Source organism: Cololabis saira, chromosome 16 (genome assembly GCF_033807715.1).
Source record: "Cololabis saira isolate AMF1-May2022 chromosome 16, fColSai1.1, whole genome shotgun sequence".
Taxonomy (NCBI): Eukaryota; Metazoa; Chordata; class Actinopteri; order Beloniformes; family Belonidae; genus Cololabis; species Cololabis saira.
In genome coordinates this window covers 19,090,451-19,112,165 of record NC_084602.1, presented here as the reverse complement: position 1 = coordinate 19,112,165, position 21,715 = coordinate 19,090,451, and the positions used below count along the sequence as shown (strand labels likewise).

The 21,715-nt window shown below is 44.4% G+C and overlaps 1 protein-coding gene across 1 annotated transcript in view; it reads right to left on the bottom strand.

Moving 5' to 3' along the window:
• Positions 1 to 7,255: 7,255 nt before the first annotated feature.
• msrab (methionine sulfoxide reductase Ab) overlaps positions 7,256 to 21,715 on the bottom strand; it is a 44,676-nt gene continuing 30,216 nt past the window's right edge. Inside the window, exons 5-6 of the mRNA XM_061743281.1 lie at positions 19,097 to 19,203; positions 7,256 to 7,769 (exon numbers count right to left, since the gene is read on the bottom strand). Coding sequence (XP_061599265.1) covers positions 7,596 to 7,769; positions 19,097 to 19,203 — 281 coding nt within the window. The 3' untranslated portion in view covers positions 7,256 to 7,595. The remainder of the gene's footprint in view (positions 7,770 to 19,096; positions 19,204 to 21,715) is intronic.

The window sequence follows — 21,715 nt, the reverse complement described above, 5'->3', positions numbered from 1 at the left end:
CAAAATTTTTTCTCGAAATTCTACTTCAACATTAATCTCGACATTTCGACTTTTTTCTCGACATTTCGACTTTTTTCTCGAAGTGCATAATGAAAAAAAAATCTTCCTCCTCTAAAATATTATTTGTATTTTTCTCCTGCCTGGCCTTAATACTCTTCCGTAGATTTCTGATTGGTGTTTTTTCAAATTTTTCAGAATAGGGAAACTAACATAATAGCAAAAATATTTCTGCAATTACAAGAATAACTGTGCAAGCCTTGGTGAAAGATGGTAACATGAGTGAAAGTTTGTAACAGTAGCCTAAAGAAGTATCAGAGAGGGCTGGAGTTTATTGAGCCTGTAACTGATGGGACAAACTGTAATGTATAATCATAGCAGACACATCTGGGCTATTTTTGGCATTGCAGCTCTGGCAGGTGCTGTGCGGGCCAGGTGTGCCCCAAAGTTCAAGAACTGGGCCAAACTTGGGTTTTGGCACGTCTATTATGAGCCACCTTTGGCCCAAATTGTACAGGCTACTTTTGACATCGGGTACAGCAAGCGCTGCAAGGGCGGTGCGTGGCCCGAACGCCTAAAGAAAAGTGTTTCGGTGAAAGTTCAAGCAGCATTTACAGTGTCAAGGCCAAACGTGAGCGGATATGTAGATACGGGCCAGGTTTGGGCCAAACATCCTTTCTTATCTGGGATGGATGTTACACTCATTCAATCTTCTATTTACAGTGTGATGAAAATAAAATGAACATCTAATCAGTTTTGGTTGTGAGAGCACCGTTCTCAGCGCAGGTTCTGTTTCCTCTCTCATACGGCGCTGTCAGGGACGATCGAGTGTAATCCCAGTTCACTACCTTTGCATAGTATCTTGATAAGGCACATCCCACGGAAGACTGGGTGGAGAAATCCTCTGAAACCAGCTGTGTTTCTGTCGCAGTATTTTGACCAAAGCCTTTCCCAGACATCTCATTAAGACCTCAGTAAAATCAATCGACATGCTTCTGGGTTTGTTTCATCAAAATGTTATAAGAACACTGTAACTATCAGAGGTGGACAGAGTACTCGACCCCAGTACTTGAGTAAGAGTACAAATACTACTGGTCAAAATTTACTCCGTTACAAGTAAAAGTAGCTCAGTCAAAATATTACTCGAGTAAGAGTAGAAAAGTACTTGCTTTTAAAGGTACTTAAGTATCCAAAAGTAAATGCTTTTAAATGTACTTTAAGTAAAAGTAAGAGTAAGAGTAAATTTCTTATTTTCCACATCAGTAAATTACTATATTTTTTATAAATTAATTTAAGGATCTTTTAACTCTTGTTTCTGAGAATTCGATGTTGAGTTGTTGAAAGTAGAGAGGTAGTTCTGCTTCGGCAGACACAATAAACATTTGAAAATAAATGTCTGTGGTTTGTTTGTGCCCTCGTTTTTTACTCGGTCGAACTCAAACATCGAGTTAAGATACGGCCAAGGATTTTGTGAAAGTCCCTGCTCCGAGTCCGGCTCATTATCAGACTCAGACGACTCAGCAGATTGTCTTTCTTCTCCTGACGCAGGCGTAGCCATTGTTGCAGCTCTGTCTTGACTTGTTGCGGCTCTGTCTCGACAAACGCAGGCTACTTTGGCGGTATCGTTTTGAGGAGGCTTGACGTATTTCCGCTTTACGTACATCCCAGTGGAGAGCGTGCACTGTGATAGGTCTCCTCCTTTGACAAAAACAGCTTGTGTCCAATAGGATTTTAGGGAAGAAGAAAAAAGAGCAGACCTGAAAGTAACGAGTACTTTTCAGCCTTCCTAGAAATTTACTCGAGTAAAAGTAAAAATATTTGTCTTGGAAATGTATTCAAGTAAGAGTAATAAGTACCAAAGAAATCTTATACTCAAGTAAAGTACAAATCCTCTGGATATGTACTTAAGTACAGTACTCAAGTAAATTTACTCCGTTACTGTCCACCACTGGTAACTATATGTGGGCTTGTAGAGCTTGAAGTTCCCATTTCTTAAACTGCAGTGTTGCGACATGCTGTAAATAAGTCTAATCATGAAAGAAATGGGATGTTTTCTGTTACGACCACTACCATACTCTTACACATCCGCTGCACGCTTGAGATGATTATTTAAACTGTTAAACAGAAGGCTGTATCATTAAAATGCGGGATTTTAATCACAAGCCCTGCCATCTGATCTGTCCAGATTTTGATTTCATTCAAATAAAGGCAATTTAACTTGATGTGGCATGATTATAATCTAATGATCCATCAGCCAGTTTAGGTTCTGAACGGTCTCATCATGACGGGAAGAGGCTCGTGCTCAGCGCCTTGCACCAGCAGCATGTGGAGGAACATGCAAGAGACATCCCTGCAGCAATCATAGTATATTAATCCAATTTGGAGTCTCATTTTTTGGATATATCCATATATTTATATACACATTAAGACCTTCACTGCCACTGTTGTCTTTATGGAAATTGAAAGTGCGTTTTAGTTGAGTTAAGTTTCTTGAATTTATTTAAAATCAGAAACAAAGCCTGCGCTTTCAGAGGCACCGGTCTTATGACTCAGAAATAACGTCACTGATAAAACATTCAATTTCACTTTAATTCAATTTGCATTAAATATTATTGAATTATATGGGCAAATTGAGATGTCATCAAGAATCTGCAACATGTTTCACTATATTTAATCTTAAGATTTCGTCACATTGCTGACACGGGCACAGAATCTGGGCACAGAATAATATTTAGCACTTCATATCAAGACTCATGTCTCGTTTGCAGAGTACAATGCTACTTTGAAATCGGGCGGGACATTTTAGAAGGCTGTCTGGATGTTCAGAGGTCATCGTGAACAATGGTGCAACAAAATGCATCAGTTAAAACTGCGATGTGGTTCATGAACCCAGTTCTCTCAACATTTCATTGTACTGGAAACTTAGAAAGCCCGCCACACACGCACATTCAGCACATAAACAATCGCACACCCTGCTGACACTTCACTGCGGCCACATTCTCACCTCAAACCTTTCCATTCACTGAATGACGGGCCAGTGTTTCCACCAGCGGATGTTTTTTGAGGGCAGGGTTTTGTTTGAAAAGAAACAGAGGGCCCCAACCTGGCAGGAGTACGCTGCATCTTCATCAGGATACCTGAAGATCTACTTTTAGTCAAAACAACGCGGTCAACTGTATATTATGGTAGAAAATTAAAAAAGTTAAAAAAAACTCCTGCTGAATGGGAAAAATACAAGTTTGACTTTCGTTGATTGGAAATAAAACACCAAATGCATACCACAAAAAGTGAGCTCTCTCTGTCAGACACTCGTACACACACATGCACACACATGCACACACACTCCAACAGGAAGAGTGTGGGTGTTTGGGAGCAGCTGCATGGAGAGGCATCAGACCCAGCTTCCTCCTGGTGCAGCAAGCACCATCTCTCTTCCCTTCTTCTTTTTTATCCCCTCGATCTACTCATTTCCATCACATTTAATTAGTCTCTTCCTTTCTAATTTTCTGTCTTCCTTTCACACAGTCAGAAAGAGAGACAATATCAGAGAGCCGAAAGCGAGTTTCAATCTGCACCGCTGATAGGGATTAGCTGGTGTGGCAAGTGCGCGGAAAATACAATTTGTACACGCTGCAATACAAACACCGTGCGTGCTGTGTCCTGTTTGTGTCCTCTTCGCTTGTAATGGTGAAACATCGACACATGACCACTTGAAAGCCTTGAAGTTGTGCAACATTTTCCTGCGCAGAGCTCTAATCGAGGTCTCGGTAGTTGCGTTAGAGTTTTACTTCACTTGCACAGCTGTGGGAGGTGATGCTGAGATGACTCGAGAGGCAGATGGACAGCGCAGATAAAGCTGGAAAACGAACATAAGAAGAAGCCGTTTTACGGCTCTGCTATCGATGCCTGAGATCGTCTTTGAAAATGACAAACGGGGTAACGTGCCGTGGCAAGCATGTAAATATGAATAGTTCTGCACCGTTTGAATCAGGCCTGGCGAAATCTCCCTGCACAGGTGCAAGAGCCTCAACAGCTTGCTGTTTCACTTTCCTTTCCTGTTCTCTAATCTGACTACCTAATGTTACTACACACCATTCCAGCCAATACTCCTGCTAGCTTCTTTCTTTTAACCCCGTCTCCGCAGCCCCTCTGCGTCAGCCCCCACTCTCCCCTCCAGCACACGGTGACAGCGCTGAAGACACTGAGCAGTTATTTCTGTGTTTCCTGTGTGTCATGTGGTGGTAGGTTGAGCTAGCTAGCATGGCTGACAACACACAGGGTCCCAGGTGCAGGATGTCACAGATTGGGCCGTCAGCCAGAAAGCCTGTGGACCAGTTAGCAGTCAACCGGGCCTTGCAGAACGAACGTGCTGCTCTTCATCCCCACCTCTTAAGGCTAATTTCATTCCCAAAGGAAAATAGAAACAATCTTCTGATATTTCTACTTTGTGTATTTTCTGTTTAACCTAGAAACGGCTGAAAGACGGTAGCATCTCCGGTTGTGTGCAGATCTACTGTGTTTGCCGAAGTGCATGTGCCTCCCCCTCGGAGTTAAAGGGTCAGGCTGCGCTGACAGAGCAGATCTCGCGTAAAAAAAAGCGGCATGCAGGGGCACCAGGGTTTGCCCTCTTCCCCCAGCTCGCCCCCAGGCCGCAGATGCACCGGCCGAGACAAGGCTGCGCTTCTCTGGGCAGCACAGAGAGACTGCTGTGCTCTGGTTCCTGGAGCCCTGACGCTCTGATTGAGACCCTGCGCCCCTGCAGGAACCAGAGGGAGGGGAAGAGAGAGCACGGGAGGGGATGCGAACACATCTGGCATCTGCAAAAAACCCTGCACACAACCTCTCATATCACCATGAGATAAATGTACAAGCCCCATAGAAAAGTGACGCTCTGTTTTCACTTGCGCTGCCAACGCACACGCAGAAAACACACACAAATATACCTAATGTGAGTATTCCCGCGCCGCAATCTTGAAAGGTAATTATGTAGCCTAGGGAGAAAGACAAGAAGGCACAGCCATTCTCCAGCTGGTAGGATAGCACCACTCTGTGCTATTGTTCTATTTATAAAGCTCACCAAACAATGCCACTTGGTTTCTAAAGCAACAAATTATGTGCTGCATAGCATCCTAACAGGCAATGTTAGGGGGGGAAAGAAAGAGAAAGACTCCTACTTTCACTGATGTAAACATACACAGTACTATATATAAATACGTTAAAGTGTGATGAAGCTGCTAAATGAAAAGATGTGAAAGGAGGATACAATAGAGAGCATATCAGTGCAAAAAAAATGCGTGGGTGCACGACTCTGCAAGGTGTCTTGTTTCTTTTGCGTGGGCGGCCTTTTGCATTAGGCGGCAGTACAGGACGGAGTTTGGGTTAGTGGTTCAGAAGTGTGTTTATGCGAAGGTGTGTACACGTGTGGGTAAGAGTGCACGGTACCTCGGATAAACAACCAACACCTTTATCTCCTGCCATTCCACCGGTGCCACCCGTTTTCAGGAACCCCAACTTCTGTTTCACATATCAGGGGAAGACGTCTCCTCGATGAGTTCATGTGCTCCCGACTTTTAGATAAGGATGAGCATTAAAATGTAAAGACGGTGCCCTGGTGAGCATGCAAACTGCCTCCTCTCGCCAGCCAACTGAGTATAAGCCAGTGAGAGGCATAGCAGCGAACTGGAGCGGTACGCCAGCTGTGGGGCCATTAAAGGCCCATCTGCAGACAATAGGCTCTGTCTGAAGGGCAAACACAGCCTGGTTCCTGTCCTGCTTTGCTTCACTGTGTTTGTGTATGGATGCATATATGAGAGTACCATGCATTCCCATGCCCCATTTTAATCTATTACAAAGGAATACACAGAAAGCATACACTCACTTGTGCAGATAATCTAAATGTCACTCATCTTTACATGAACAGCGTTAAACGCTGACATTTTCCACAGCATATCTCTTTGCACTTATTATCAGCTCATAACCTCAGAGTGTGATAACGCCTTCTCTGTTGTGTGGCAGAAATAATCATTGGTTTACCGAGGTCTCTCTTGTTCGAGTCGGCCATCGGCGCAGGTGGCGGCTAACTAATCTAACTGTGCGATTAAAGCCTTATTGCCAACCTCTCATCAAAGCTGGGGGAAATTAAGATCGGTGTATTAAAAGGTTATCTACTCTAACACACTTGAAAAACAAAGCAGAATGCAAAGTACAGGCAGGCACTGGAAAACAGCTTGCCGGCCCAACCGCATACCACTCAGAGCAGTTCGATCAAGCAAGCCACAGCTTCACATGCCTCGACACACACACACACACACACACGCACACACACACCAACACGGCTGCTGCATGCAGACACATGCAAAAATATCTGCCCCAATACTAAAATAGGCCCGGAGAGGTTGCACCTGCACCTGTGCCCTGGTCCACACCTACACACAGGTGTCAGGATGTGACACATACACACAGGCAGAGAAAGATAGAAGAGAAGGAGGGGGAAAACAAGAGCGGGTTGAATCACACTACTGCGGTCGAACCAAAAAGCTTTTTCTAGATATCATCTCTGTATCTGGAGTATAACCATGAATGTGATTTTCATTTTTAAATACTGTAACAACAGTGTGTTTCATTTTAAAAAGTACCGCACAGAATACTTCCTCTGAATGCCAGTAATTATACGATGGATAATAAGGCTTTTCTTTTTAATTGTGGGTTTGTAAAGTGTCGTGGGCTAAAGTGTACATCATATAATACCCATGAGTGCCTTAGGTTTGTCATACTTCTGTTCACAATGAGTGGGTTTTGAACGTGCATCTGACTCATACCCGTTTTCCCACTCGAGTTGCGGTCCCGTCTGAAATGTCCCTTTAGACACGGGCAGAAAAAGACACACTAACACACATACACTCACATTTATATTGAAACAACAGCTGAAAAGCTGGCACATACTCACACAAACACACCAAAGTCTGAAAGAGTCAAGTTTTATTGTTTCAAAAGTGATACATCATTAAAATAAAGTGCTTATAGTAAAACCATAGGAATAACAATAGTATTGATCACATCAAAATCTTCATTTAAGTCTCAAATAAAGATTTGAACATAGTTTTATTGGCATGTATTTTGATTTTTACTCTGCTTAAACATTAAGATGTATCAAAAATATTCACTTGAGCTTTGAAATGAAAGCAAAAAGGATGTGGGTTTGTAAAAACATATAGATGTGCTTATTTCTTCCAGTTTACCAACTTCACCCAGCCAACTTTGTCATGTTAAAAAAAAAAACCAAGCCGCTGGAGGTGCTGGGAAATGTGGATTGCTGTGAGAAATGTCGCCACCACGTGAACGATGACAGTAACTGCAGTCCAAAAGAAATGGCTGGACGGCAACTTCATTTTTTAAATGAATGTACCTAGTTTTACTTCACATTTGAAGTAAAATTATTTTATATCTTATTTACGCATAATATCTAATTGCATACATATATATTGTATACATAATTTCAGTTATCTCCAAATACACCGGAGAAGTACAAAAAAGCTTTGAAAAGTATTATACAAGTCAGAAAACAACGGTAGTGTCTTCTCTTTCTCACCCTGCATCCTTCACAGTTCCTCCTTGTCGGCTCCGATGGGACAAGCGACCCCAGTGCCTTTGAGGCCACAGTAGCCTTTGGGCACCTTCTTCAGGTACTGCTGGTGGTAATCCTCAGCGTAGTAAAACTGCTGCCCCTCCACAATCTCAGTTGTGATGGGACCATAACCTTTCTTCTCCAGCTCCTAGGGAAGACATTCAAACACAAAGTGCTCCAGTTAAAACGTAAAATTTGCTTCCAAAAAAACTGTACGCAGGAAACAGAAAAAGGTTGATTTTCTCTAGTGAGCTGGGATTCTGTTTGGGATTCTCAGGAGAAGAATCTCAGTAGTCAAGTCATTTTTCTGCACACTTATCTGGGACCGAGCAGCAGGGCCAACAAAGATCCCAAGGCCTAAATGTGATCAAGACCTTGAGATACTTGATCTCCTCCACTGGAAGCAGCCATTTCTGACAGAGCATCGTGGCCTCAGACGTGGAGGTGCTGATTCTCATCCCGGCTGTAAACACCTCCAGCATCTGCTGGAGCTCGGACCTCTCAGTCATCCAGATCACAGTGAGTTCAAGTGTTTAAATAGAAGCCAAGTGAGCCAATTAAAAAGCCTTGGTGTCTTCTATTTAGGCACTTTCTTTGTTTAAGAATACGACACTTGAACCACTATTTACTGAGTGAAAGGAAATGTCTGACTGTCTTAATGAAGTGATATGTCATGATCCTCGTCTGTAAATTATTAAAAGCACAGAGACGTTGTCATATTCTGCAGATTTCCCTTTCAGCTACAGTCATGATCCACACGCAGAACTATTTTTTCCCAACAGAGTGAACTTCTTCAAAAGTCAGAGCTCTCTTACGTGTCTGTTTTATTCTCTATCAGTTCCGATACATCTCACCGATACGTTTGAGAGTTCCTTCTCAATTACACGGCAGGGCGATTGAGTGTCACAAGAAAGGAACATCCTCATCTTTTTGTAGCGCAACAGGCCTGCGTGGCTCTGTGGGACGAAGCTTCAAAGACTATTTGCTCTCTTTGAAAACTCTTTATGACACTCTTCTTCTTTCCTTTTTCCACACACCTTGAGAGAAGTCTTCAAACGCTCTAAAGTAACAGACTATTTCACACAGATGCACACGTGCACACGGAGCACCACTGACAGATGTATCAAAGGTTTTCCTGATGTGCTGAGTGGTTTTCTCTTATCTAATAACACAAGTGCTCGGCCCTCTCTAGATCACTGCACCTGGAGCAGCAAAACAAAAGCCCTGACGTGTGCCGGAACTGCGGGTAACACGTAGTTTCCATGAGGCTCTCCGTGACTCTGAGCAGCTTGTAGATCTCACGAGTTTCACTTTGTGGGGACGTCGGTGAAAGTTGAAAAAAAGGAAAAAAAAAAGGGGAGTCAAGCTGCTCTCGCAACACATACTCTGCCTCTGTATGATTTTAAGTAAATTTACAGTATTTTTCCTCATAAAATCACGAAACACGCAAACTTTTTTGGTATGGTCATCAAGTCTTCGTTGGAAATTTACATCAGTTAGTTAAAAAAATAATTTTAATGAAGAGTTTAGGAGCTATATCAGTGATACTGACTTGTAGATAGGTTTTCCTTTCAACTTGTTGCCCATGTGCATATGAGAATATTAATTGTCAACAATCTGACTGTGGTTCAAATGCAGTACTTGCACTTTCACTTATAGGTGGCCAGTGCATCGCAGTTCCACGTGTAGAAAAACAACCACACACAGTACCCCTAATGCCACTTTAAAAACAACAATTAGCCCAAACATGCATGTTTTCCTTTCTTTTTTTGAGACTGTGAGAGAAAGCTGGAGCCCCTTCTGGCTGGGAGGGACGGAGTTGTGCTAACATCCCTTGTCTGTAAAATGTAGTCGCTTCTGAAGGAGGAAATAAATGTTAAGTATTAAAGTAAAGTACAAGTACTTTGAAAATGTATAATGGAGCAACTTCAGTAGATTAACATCACATAAACATCCATCCATCTATATCCCCAGATCAGGAAAGGCTGGGCTGATATGTAACTTTCATTCTTTTGCTGGCAGAATATGAACCCAAGATATGTCCTGTTGTTGCTCGACAACTTAATTTCATGAGTTAATGTACTTTTTTTTTTTTGCGCATCAGGCAGCCAAACACTTTAACGCTCCGGGATTCTTCCTGCATGCACATCTCATGGCATGCAGGAGTACAGGATTGTTGTTGAGATGTTAGGCAAGTCGGTCCAGCACGTGCACCACCTTCTTCCTCATTCATGTCTTCGCAGTATTTGCATAATGTGGTTTTAGACTGTCTTACTGAAAGATGCACTGATGCCGCTCAAAAAGGTGTCATCCTCGAGGAAGCTTATGTTGCATTTATCTTTTTTGCATGACACGTAAAGGAACTGCGTCAGCACCGATACAGCTACACACCATCACGTGGCCTGGCTTTCAACTTCTTGCTGATAACAGCTCAGATTATCTCGTGTCTCTGGTCCAGAACACACACAGCGCCAGATTATTTCAACGGAAATAAATAAACATTTTTGGAGTCCAGTTTGACTGACCACAACGGAAGCCTTCTCATCTCAGATGCCTCCAAGCCCAGAAATGTTGACGTCGCCTCTGGGCAACGTTAACTGCAGGATCTCTGGGATCAGAGGTCGCTGTTGCTCAACAAATAAATAAAACAGGAAAGTAAAAAGCTTAGAGTAAAAAAACACTCAACATCTCAGATATCTGAAGTGTGATGAGCAACATCTGTAAAGAAAGTGCAATATTTCCCCTGAAAAGTGGAGAAGTGGCAGGGTGAAGCACCGGAACATGGAGATGCTACTGTACAAGTGGCTCCAGAAGTGAGAAATGAAGATTGATGTAGTTGAAGGGGAATGCAGCAACAGCTCTCCGAGGACCAGACGGCAGGGTAATGGGGAGATCTGTCCACGTGGTGGCAGTGTGGCACCAGTTCTGCATGTGTGTGTGTGTATGTGTGTGTGTGAGCGAGAGAGGGAGCTGATGCTGATGCAGTGGAGTCTGTAAATCAAAGCTTTGGGCCCCACAGAGAGGCTGAGGCAGCAGCTGACCTCTAACTTCTCAGCGGCTGCCTCTTTAATGTGCGGAGTGGCATCTCCCGTCAGGAAACAACCCTGTCCGAAACCTAAAGACACCGATATGCAGGGTGTCTTTAGGAAGAGAGACAATTTGCACACAATCTGACAAAAGAAAACCGGTGTTTTCCGTCGGCGTGCGCCAGCTCTGTGGTGAAACAGCCGACTCAAGCGTAGAGCTTTGTACATCACGGCCTAATTAATCAGTCATCACCACCAAACCGCAGAAGTGGGGAGCCCTCCAGGGCGCAGGGCGCTCCGAGTGAAGGGAGCACGGCGTCCAAGGAGATGTCTGACATTCCCAGTAAAGGCACACCTCCACCCTGACGCCCCCGCACCGATCCCCTCGCTCTCCATCCAGCCCTCTACAGCAGTCACAACACGGCGGCCATTTTAGATCTATAAATCAGAATGCATGGCGTCACGCCACTGTGTATAACCTTACGTGGCTTTGGCTTTCTCTCTCTCTCTCGCTCTCTCTCTCATCCTCTGCAGCAGCTGCATGGAAATAAAGGGAAGAATAAGGAAGGTAAAAATGGCCAAAATGGATGGAATAAAAGCTAAAGTCGATGCTAGCGAGGCATTTTTTTTATGTTTTTGATAATGATGGAGCATGGAGATGGAAATTGACGTGCATTGTGCATTTAATTGTGCGTAGATAAGAACGCACGGCTATAAAGGGACAGATCGGCGTACATGTATGTGCTACTCAAACCGTGGAGACGGAAATCAATTCACAAAGCCGCTACAGGGAGCGTGTGTCCTGATTATGAGCACGAGGCTGATCTCCACTGGAGTTCAGGGTTAAGATGAGGTTTCTGGTCAGAGATAGACTAAGATACGGACTCATTAGTTTGAATTTAAAGGTTAAAAAGAAAGCAGAAATCCTCTTGTTTTGATTGTGTGTGTCCGGGGCTAAGCTCACTCAGCCCAGTCGGCCCTGCCTCTCTTCACGCCTGTCGGAAAGACTCCCATGTCAAAGACATGGCTGAATGGGTGCGCCTCTCTCCTCCTCCTCCTATCTGACACTCTCCATCACCTCTGTTGCTGATTCTCCTGCTTTCTCTCTCCCATGCGAAGCACAGTCCACCGCTTCGTTCCTATACCCAAGTCCTCCCCGCTTGCCAGCCAAGCGAGAGAGCCCCCTCGCGACGTCGCCATCGCCAGAGAGGCGACCCTGGGACACAAATAAGACGTGACACCCCGAGAGAGGGGTAGAGGCGGCGGAGGAGGAAGAAAAAGAGGGAGAGGAGGAAGAACATGCACTCTCTCCTCCTCCTCCTCCTCCTCTGCTTTACCCTGCAGTCTTGTCTCCCCGCGTCGCCTTCCCTCAGAGGGCCCACGGCGGTGGAGCGGTGGGGAAGAGACATGCGCTGACATAGAGTTTGTGACACCTGATGACTCATGGTGAAGACATTTGAAGAGCGACGTGACCTCAATTTGATCATTTATGTAATTATCCCAGAGTCAATTGCTGTTTTCTTTAGTTCCCATCCTAGTCTTGCTACCAAATCATTTCCATCACTGCAATTAAGTCAACTATTGACATAACATTTTGCATGAGGTTATAAATAGAAATACCACAGTTCAAGAGACACTCAAGAGACATTTTTAAGGCCTCGGATGAAAAAAAAACTGCTACATGACACGCTAACATTAAAACTTTATTTAAGAAGGGAAAAAGTATTAGCAGCTAACGTCACCAGTCAAAGCAGGGCAGTGAATAAACGGTTATGGTTCCGGGCGGTAAAGGGGCTTCTCAGCGCGGAGGATCAGTCGGTTCACAGTTTCAGCCTGCAGCTCAACCTCTGCAACCTCCCATTATTTTCGGCTGCTGTTTAAAATTCTGATCCGATTCAGTGTGGACCGTTGAACTCCTGCGTCGCCTGCTCTGACACTAACAGCTCTCGTCCAGAGAGCAGAAAATCCCACAGATCAGAGGATTCTGTTTACCTGTCCGTAAAAAAGCAACAAAAAACCCTAAAAACTGTGTGGGGGGGGGGGGGTATCTTCGTCTGAAGCGGACGGAGTAACCCTGAATTTTATGAGAAAGAAAGGCAGTAATTCTATACGTATCATGTCTTAAAGCACAGCTCTGCAGTGTTACAGATTTATAATTCTCATTATTGATGACTTACCGAAGGAGCAGCCTTTAATGTCGTATCAGCTGTGATTAAAATCCCTCAGACGGGGTTGTGAGCCTGAAATGTCGTGTTAAGATGCCTATCTTTTTAGGTGTAAATTTATGATGCGTTAAAGCCGAGAAATGAAGTAACACAAACAGTAAATGTGAAAGTAGAAGCATGTCTGAACACATTATTCTCATCAAATCTAAGTACAAAAACGCAGAGACAAAAGCCGGCGACAGCCGCTCATCCCTCTCTCCCCTCCGGATCCCGTTTGCTCGGCTTTGAAAACAGCGACGCGTTGACTGCAGCTGCAACACCTGAACTCCGGAGGTCAGAGAAAAGCCCTTCAACATCTTCATCATGTAAATACACTTTCTAAGTACTGCAGACATCAAAGCCGCTCCGCGCTGAAGCGCCGGTAATAGAGCGCGGCTTTCCCTGAAAAACGCATGAGAGGGCCTGACACGCCGGCCGTCGACTGGTCCGCGGCGCTGCGCTTGCCCTCCGTGACCTCGGAGTGGAGACAACGCGGGAAAAAGCGGGCAGAGACGGGGACAGACGTGGGGGACAAAGAAGAGCAAAGTAAAGGATTAAACAGACGCCGACTGCAAGCGCAGCAGACTATGATGTGGTGCTAATAAACAAATCTAACAGATTATGAAAATGCCTCCACATTTGAGAAACATTCACCGTGCTTTTATCTGCGAGCATGGGCGAATACTGGATGGATCAGTTAGAAACTTTACCGATATCGTGAGATAATGTGTTTTGACTGAGCAGCAAATAGAAGAATATAGTTAAACAACAGCACGAGAGGCAAGAACGTCATTTTTCATAAATAAAAGAATGGATATCGGCTTTTCGGGTCTGTCTCTGCAGAGAGGATCAAGAGGTTGGTTTTTTTTTTCCCCCTGCCCTGTTCTGTTCATCTGTCTCTCTCTCCCCCAGCGCGGGTCGGGCATCCATTTTAGCTGGGCTCTAATCTTCAGTGAGCCCTCCTACATTTTGTGTGCGAGGAAGCCAACACTCCTACATTTTGAGAGGAGAGACGCTGCGAGCACTTCAGTCTCGGAGTGAAGCGGTGCGCGCTCCCACATTTTCTCTTTCTTCATTTTTCGCCGAGGCAAAACAACAAGTAGCCCCACGTGAAAATGCACGAGATCAAACCCGCCTTCTGCCGAAAAGCTGCAAACTTGACAGTATGGAAGCTGCGGTGGAAACCCCGACGCGGCGTTGGGCTGTTCACCTTCTTGCAGCCGCAGAACTTATTTGTGAACAATAAACTAATGATGTTTTTATTATTCCTTCAAACGCAGCCAATAAGGTTTCGACATAAGCAAGACGTCTATGCACCACTGATGAATTCAGCGCACAGCAACAACTTTGTAAAGACTTCCATTTAAAGCGCAGGCAGGCGAGATAAACGCGTAAAAGCTGAGGCGCGTTTGGAAAGAGAGAAGTCACTTTTGAAGACTTTCCAAAAGAGGAAAGCGTGAGCTTGTGTGGCTGGAAGCCTGATTACAAAACCTGCTGATGTTGTGCCCCGTTTTAACAACCATCGGGCTCCTTCTCACCACTTCTAGCCCCAAATGCCTTCCACCACCCCCCACCTCCCAATCTATCATCCCAACCTCTGTGCCCCCCGCCTCTTCATCCCCTTTTCAAGCTCATTAAGTTAGGATGCTTTATCAGAGGGCACACTCACCCCTCCAAGGCCCTACACACACACACACACACACACATGCATGCACGCACACACACATGCATGCACACGCACACACACACACACACACACACACACATGCACACACACACACACACACACACACACACACACACACACACACATGCATGCACACACATGCACACATGCACGCACGCAATATTCAAGCTGGCTCGATAAAAACCCATTGTTCATACATTCACGCACACACACATATATGCAGAACCCCCGGTTGATCCATTTTTCTCTCCAAACCCTTTACCCATCTCTAAGCCACCCCCACCCCCCACTCTTCTCCTAATCAACTCTTCCCATCCCTTCTCTCTCACCCTCCACCCCACCCAGCTCTAGGGAGACACTTTCCAACAGAGAGAGAGAGAGAGAGAGAGAGAGAGGGAGAGAGGGAGAGAGGGAGGGATGGAGAGAAAAGGAGAAGGGGAAGAAGAGAGATGGGGGAGACAGAGAAAGAGATGCTCTCCTCTCTGCTCTGCTGCCACAGCGGCTTGGCTACAAAACCCTTTGATGTTCTGCAAATTTCAAATTTCATTAAAGAGAACCCCCTTCTCTTCTCTGCTTTACCTCCCCCCCGCCTCTCCGCTCTCGCGCTTAAACAAGCTTTTCTGCCTCACCCCCCCCCCCCACCCCCCACCATCCCCTCCAAACCTCCCCCTCAATGCTGAAGTTAAGAAACTGAAAGCCCTGCAGAAGAGACTCTTCATATGGGTTAATTATTCATTGGGCTGTGCCTGTATGTGCCAGATGTATGTCTGTGTGTGTCTTGCATGTACGTGTGAGCGGCTGTGAGTCATGGGCTGGCAACGGGGTGGAATCTGGATTTCGTGATGCCTGTCTTATCTCTGGTCGTCTCAGATCGTCTCCGCCTCCTCCCTTGTCACTCTACCGAACACGCGTTTACTTCTCCCGCTGCTCTCCCAGAGCGCGTTGGCCTTTCAGGATAAAACGCCACAAACACGCGTGCAAAAAGCCAGAGCCACACAGCAGGCAATGCCTTCCTCTGTGGCGGCGCAGCTTTTCAACCAGGCGCTCCTTGGACTCAGCGTCGTTGCAGCAAGGAAACCATTTCAGGGCAGCAGGGCTGCCATTTTGGTTCAGAGTGTGTCAGCTGCTTTGAGAAGATGCGAGTCCCAGGAGCCTTCAGATGAAACCGGGGTGGCTCTGACAGATTGGTGGTGTCAGCAGCGTTGGCAGGGAGAAACAGTCTGACTTATTGTCGTTTGTAAAAGTCTTTGGTGAGAATTTGCTGTGAAGTGGGTTTAAGTTCTCAGCCTTCGCCTGACTTGAACATGACGGAAAGATAATGCTCAACGTAGCAGCCTTTTCTTTACGCTGTGATATGATCCTCGTGAACCCTCAGATGTTTCTGTAGACTTTCTTTTCTTTTCAAACACCCTCGTACCACTGCCATCCATACCACATGGAAGACATGCCCTAAGTTAATATTTTCTGAATCAGACAAACCAGCAAATCTGCTCCCCGTTCACATTTGCCTTTTTTCCAAAGATTTTTTTTTTTCTTATTTCTGTTCTTTTATGTTGGCATCTATGCACTAAAACACAAACAAAATGCTAAACAGATGCAAAAGGTTAAAGCTATGCATCTTTATTTATTCAGTGTAAAATTTTGATTTAACTGAATATTTTACAGAATGAAATAAAAACATAAATGATGGCACCCTTAACTAAATATTTTCTTGCAAAAACCTAACATGCAAGAGCTATTAAATAGATTTCAAATCAGGGCTCCCGTGTATATCCATATGCACATTGTCTTTTTTCCTCATCAGCCATTCATTGTTGCTTCTAATCACATTTGAGTCATTATCCCGTTGGAGGACAATAACCTACGACTGCAGCTGAGCTTCCTGGGCACCAGGCAATATGTTTGGCTCCAGGATATCTCCACAGTCTTGAGACTTCATCACATCCTGCACCGACTGGCGGCTCCCTGCGGCAGATGTAACCAAGTCCCCTCCATGCTCCACAGTAGGGGTGGTGTTCCTTTCTTTAAAAGCTCCATTTAGCTGTCTGTGAACATTAAAACTAATGCCACTTAACACATACTGATTTGTGGCCTGTCAATATGTATTATAGCATATTCAAGTTTGCCTTCTTTTTGTTTTTATTTTAATACTGGGCCTTCACGTTGTTCAAAAGGTAATGGATGGCGCGATCAAACGGTGACGGACGTTGACCTTGGAGATCAGGTTGACGTTGTTTGCAATTGGTGAATGATCACTACAGCCTTATTTCTGCCTTTCTCAGACAACTCTCTCCTTTGTTTACTCTGTGGTGCAGATAACGATAACAAACACACACAAACTCAATATCTGTAAATCTCTGGCATCCCTTTTAAAACCAAACGTCAACGACTTGATAAAACGTTATATTATTCTCGGACAAAGTCATATTTTTCAGTTTCAGAGTTCAACGGTACAAGAGCCAAAAAAACAACAACAAACAAACAAAAAAACAACCCTAGACGTGTAAAAGAGATCCTGTCTTATGCGCTCCAGACGTCTTCATGCACACGAGTCTTCCTGATCACTGCTTGGGTAATTCTGTTGATCACTGCCCACTCAAATCAACAGACTTTTTCAAGTTTGAGCGCTGGAGACCAATAGGTGCATTTACCAGCTCTTGACTGCTCATTTCACACTGATAGTCCACCTTGATTGATATAAAATCACAGTAAACCCAACCCAAAAGTTGTGGGATATTTTGTAGAATAAGTGGCAGCAAATCATGATTTGGTCAATGAATATAATGATCTCCATCCCAAAACTATCAGGGCTTGAGTGAACAGAAATCAACACCAAGAGTAGAGTTCCTCAAGAGGGTACACAATGTCTTCTAGTAGTGGCCAGGTTGAAACTGTTACGCACATGGAGAGGCCTTGAGTGTGCTTAGCAGGTTCTGCTGCACATTGAGGCCCGATCTCATGTGTGCATGGCTGTTTCTTGCATCCACAGTTGAATTTGTTGAGGATTATAGGATTTACCGTATTTTTCTGCACTATAAGGCGCACATAAAAACATTTAATTTTCACAAAAACCGGCAGTGCGCCTTAAAGTGCGGTGCACCTTATATAGGATCATTACTGTAATTTCTGTTACCGTAGTCAGGGGGATTTTGGGTACTGTAGTCGTGTCACCGAAGTAATGCCGCTAAAAACAGCAGTAACGGCAGTTTCACAAAGGCAGGAATGGTCACAGATGTTCAAGACAACAGCAGCGACGCTGACTCGCATAATGGCGACTGTGATGAGACGGAGCCGGGACCATTGGATGCCGCACTCGCCCAGCTGTTCTATTCCGACACTGAAGAAGATTTTGAGGGATTCAGGGATGGGGAATGAACTGGGAAAGTTCCCCTCTGCGTTTGTTTTGGGGGTGAATGAAGTTTTCAGAAAGCTGGTTTTTATTTTAATAAAGTTTGACTTACAGTACTTTTCATCTTGTTTTTTTTTTGCATTTCCTATAGCATTTTGTAGCATTTCCATAACCCCAACCACTATAGTACGGTATCTTACCGTATATTCCGTGCGCCTTATATATGAAGAGGTTTTTAAAATAGGCCATTTATTGAAGGTGCGCCTTATAATACGGTACGCTATTTATAGGAAGATAGGTTTATGGTAAAAGCTGTTAAAGTTTCACTCTTCATCCCTTTGCCCCTTGGTGGTCCCCCCCCCCCCTTAGATGGTGCGTGCTCCTAAGTGTATGCGTGTGGACTCGGGTCATAGTCAGTTGACATCCTGCCGACTGCAATCCTCTGATAGTGTCTTCTGCTTTTACTGCTTTCCTTCCCCACCTCATCACCCCTTTGGTCTCAGCTGCCATACCTCCCTCACCTCTGACCCCAGCCCAAGGCCAAGGTTGGGAGGTTGTTGCCGCAGCAACGCAACGTCCCCCCCCCCCCCCCCCCCCCCCCAGCGGCCCGTGACTGCTGACCCCAGGAGGCCAAAGGAACCATGATGATTAGAATTTTCCCCCCTCTGTTCCTCACCAGATCTTCCATGAATAACATTTAGAGGAGAGAAAGAAGCTAAAGAGACGCAGGGATCAACGGATGGATGGATGGATGGACAGATGGACCGCAAGAACAAAAGAGCGACGCGTGTGCTGCTGAAAGGGAGAGCCTCCAAAATCAGTTAGGGTGACCTCTCGACCTTTACCTCTCCATACGCTTAAGCAGGAGATTTCACTGAGTGGATGTAGTAACACCATCTTAATAAAGCTGGTTTTGTTTAACTAAACACAAGAGGTCACAAACCCCGGCTTTGGTGTTAATTATCGTTTAAACAAGTGGAATAACTCCAAACAAAAGCCTAGACCCACTCACCAGTTAAAAGGTCAATTATTAATTAACAACAAACCCAAAATTACAAACATGGCTAGACATTATTCTCAACTTTTACCGTGTTATCCACAAATACTCTGTCACAAGTGCTGGACAGCATGGATTTGTTTAAATGCACAGCGATGCTTGAGTGCTTAGTAAACAAGCAGTCTGATACATGTGTGGATGGAGTACGTTACCTCCTGGAAGGAAACTTTACTCTTCAATGCCAGCTCCTGGTGAGTGGGGTTGGACGTGTAAATGGCAGAGCGGTACTGAGTCCCGCGGTCATTGTGCTGCCTCATACCTGCAGAAAACACATGCGGAAAACAAAAAAATAAAACACACCACATACAAGCGTAAGTGCCACAATCGGATGTCTGAATTCAAAGATCTCAGCAGATCACAAGAGCATGCGAGTGCAATTACTCTTCTCTGTCATTAGTGCTGCAGTGTCAAAATGTTCATTAGCTTTATGTGGGTGTTTGGAGGGAGTCCTTCCTAGCGCACCTCGATTAAAAGGCCAAACAGCTGCCATAACCTGAATGCTTTTCAGATGCTACAATTATGAGCAGCTCCAGCCTCTCCTTGTTATCTTTCCCCATTTAGCCCTCTGTGTTTGTTTCTGGTCTTTGCTGAAGAGTGTCATTTTATTTCACATTTATTTCTCTGAATCCTTGTCTTTCTCCATCATTGGCCCTTTTTTTATGGACTGGGGCCAGCGGTGCATGTGTGTGTGTGTGTGTGTGTGTGTGTGTGTGTGTGTGTGTGTGTGTGTGTGAGTTTGTTGGAGGCTGTAACAGAGATGCCTTTCAGCCCGCTGGCAGCGCCAGCAGCTTAGTTTATTTGAACCACAGCTTCTCCTTCCTTCGAACCACAATCACTGAGGTGGTCCATTTTTGGCTACCAGTCAATAAAATAGTACCAACCCAAAAGTATATAATGTTATATTCATAGAAGACATTAATGGAGAAGTTCAACGCATTTCAATCCTGTGACCATTTTTGCACGCCGCTGTTTCAGCATTTCATGTCAGTTTCTCGTTAAGTTTCCTAAAATTAATGAATTTTCAATTTACTTAAGAGCAGTAAAACAAGCTGTAACCACAACAGCAACAACTAATAACCTGATAAAGTTGATATGTGAACATATTGGCAATCAGTTGCTTGTTTATACATCAAACACAGGGAACCATTGGCATTCATTTGGAGTTATGTTCTTGCCAGTCCAACAAATTTTCTGTTTCAGTTTCAATACTCTTTTTTTTTTGTAGCCCTATTCTGCTATCAACCACCTCCTGAGGGAGATATGAATGCTCCATTATATTCACCAGATAGCTGCTCACTGTGTGTCTTTCTTATGTGCTGCTTGGCAGGTTGAGTTTGCTGTGTTTTTATTTATTTATTTACTTATTTTCTCCCAGAGCTGCCTTTGCTGCCATATGCTGGGGCTCCAAATGAAGCTGATGAAAGCAGTGACGATGACTCCAAACAGTCAGGTTCTGTGCAGCACAGATGATAATTACCTGTTGGTCTTCCACCAACTGTGACACTGGATCCATTTTTTTTATTATTTAAGTAAAAGTAATGATAAGTGGAGCCTTGAGTGATCAGCCTCGTAGAGGTAAACAGGAGAGGTAAATACTCAGTATCATGTATAGATGAGTTTTTTGCTCACAAAACGGCAAACGGTAAAAGAGCAGTTGACACAAGATATTATTAAACTGTGTCGTAAAAGTCATTGAATTGTTGATGAACCGCTGTTAACTGTGTTTATGCTCTCCTTGTTTGACAAATTCAGCAGTAACCTGACAGTATTGTTATCATTAGGCACAATTAACTGAAAAAAACCTGCCTTTTGATCAGCCGTATAGTTTGCAGCGATTACACTTCACAAAATGACGGGTCTTAATCTTGGACAACAGCTGACACTGATTCCCCGCAAACCTTCAAAGCTCACCTCTGGAGATCACATCAACATCCAGGTCATTAAAGCAGAAATTATAAGATCCACTCTTCTAGACTATACTGATATATTTCTGGAAGAAATCCAGCATCTAAGGAAAATGTGCATGCAGATGAATCCTTATACGTGTAAGTCCTTTGCTGTGATGTGTAAGAGTTTTGTTTTGTCAGATGTAATGTGGGCACTGCAGAGACTTTTGCTGCCTTCAGGGCCATCTGGACGCTAATTTGCCCTTTTTATTAGCCTGAATCCACAGTCTTTTTCTGGCTTTGGCAACACAATCCGATCGCGTCGGAATATTGAACATTTTTAAATGTGTCCTTCTGGCGTTGCTGCAGTTTCAGTCTTGTCATCTCTGCTCGGTACTGCGGCTCTGACAAACGCTGCCTCTCGCCCCATGGTTGTGCCAGTACCCCTGTGATGACATTGCAAAGACCCATCTATTTGGTGTCAGTCCCTGTAGACCTCATGCTAAAATGCCCAAATATTACAACAGTGGTTATATTAAGACTTTTAAGTTAGACATTATTAATGATCAGGCTGCTTTCAGTCGCAGGAGTTACTTAGAGGATGTGCGAAGGGCTTCTTCTAAGCTGCATCCCTTTGACATTACTTTTGGCTACAAAGATGCCCTGCAGCAGAACGATGAATAAACTCCAGCATCCATCTTTTACATGCAGTTATGAATATTAACCAATCACATGTGACTCAAAAATCTGTAAAGCTCTATCCCTACTTACAAGGTTTGCTATGCATACACACTTTCAGCCCTCCGTAAGTCACCATCGTGCTAATGTGTCATCAGTAGTCATTTGTTGGCTTTCTATTTGCATCATGGGAGACTAACCGTTTCC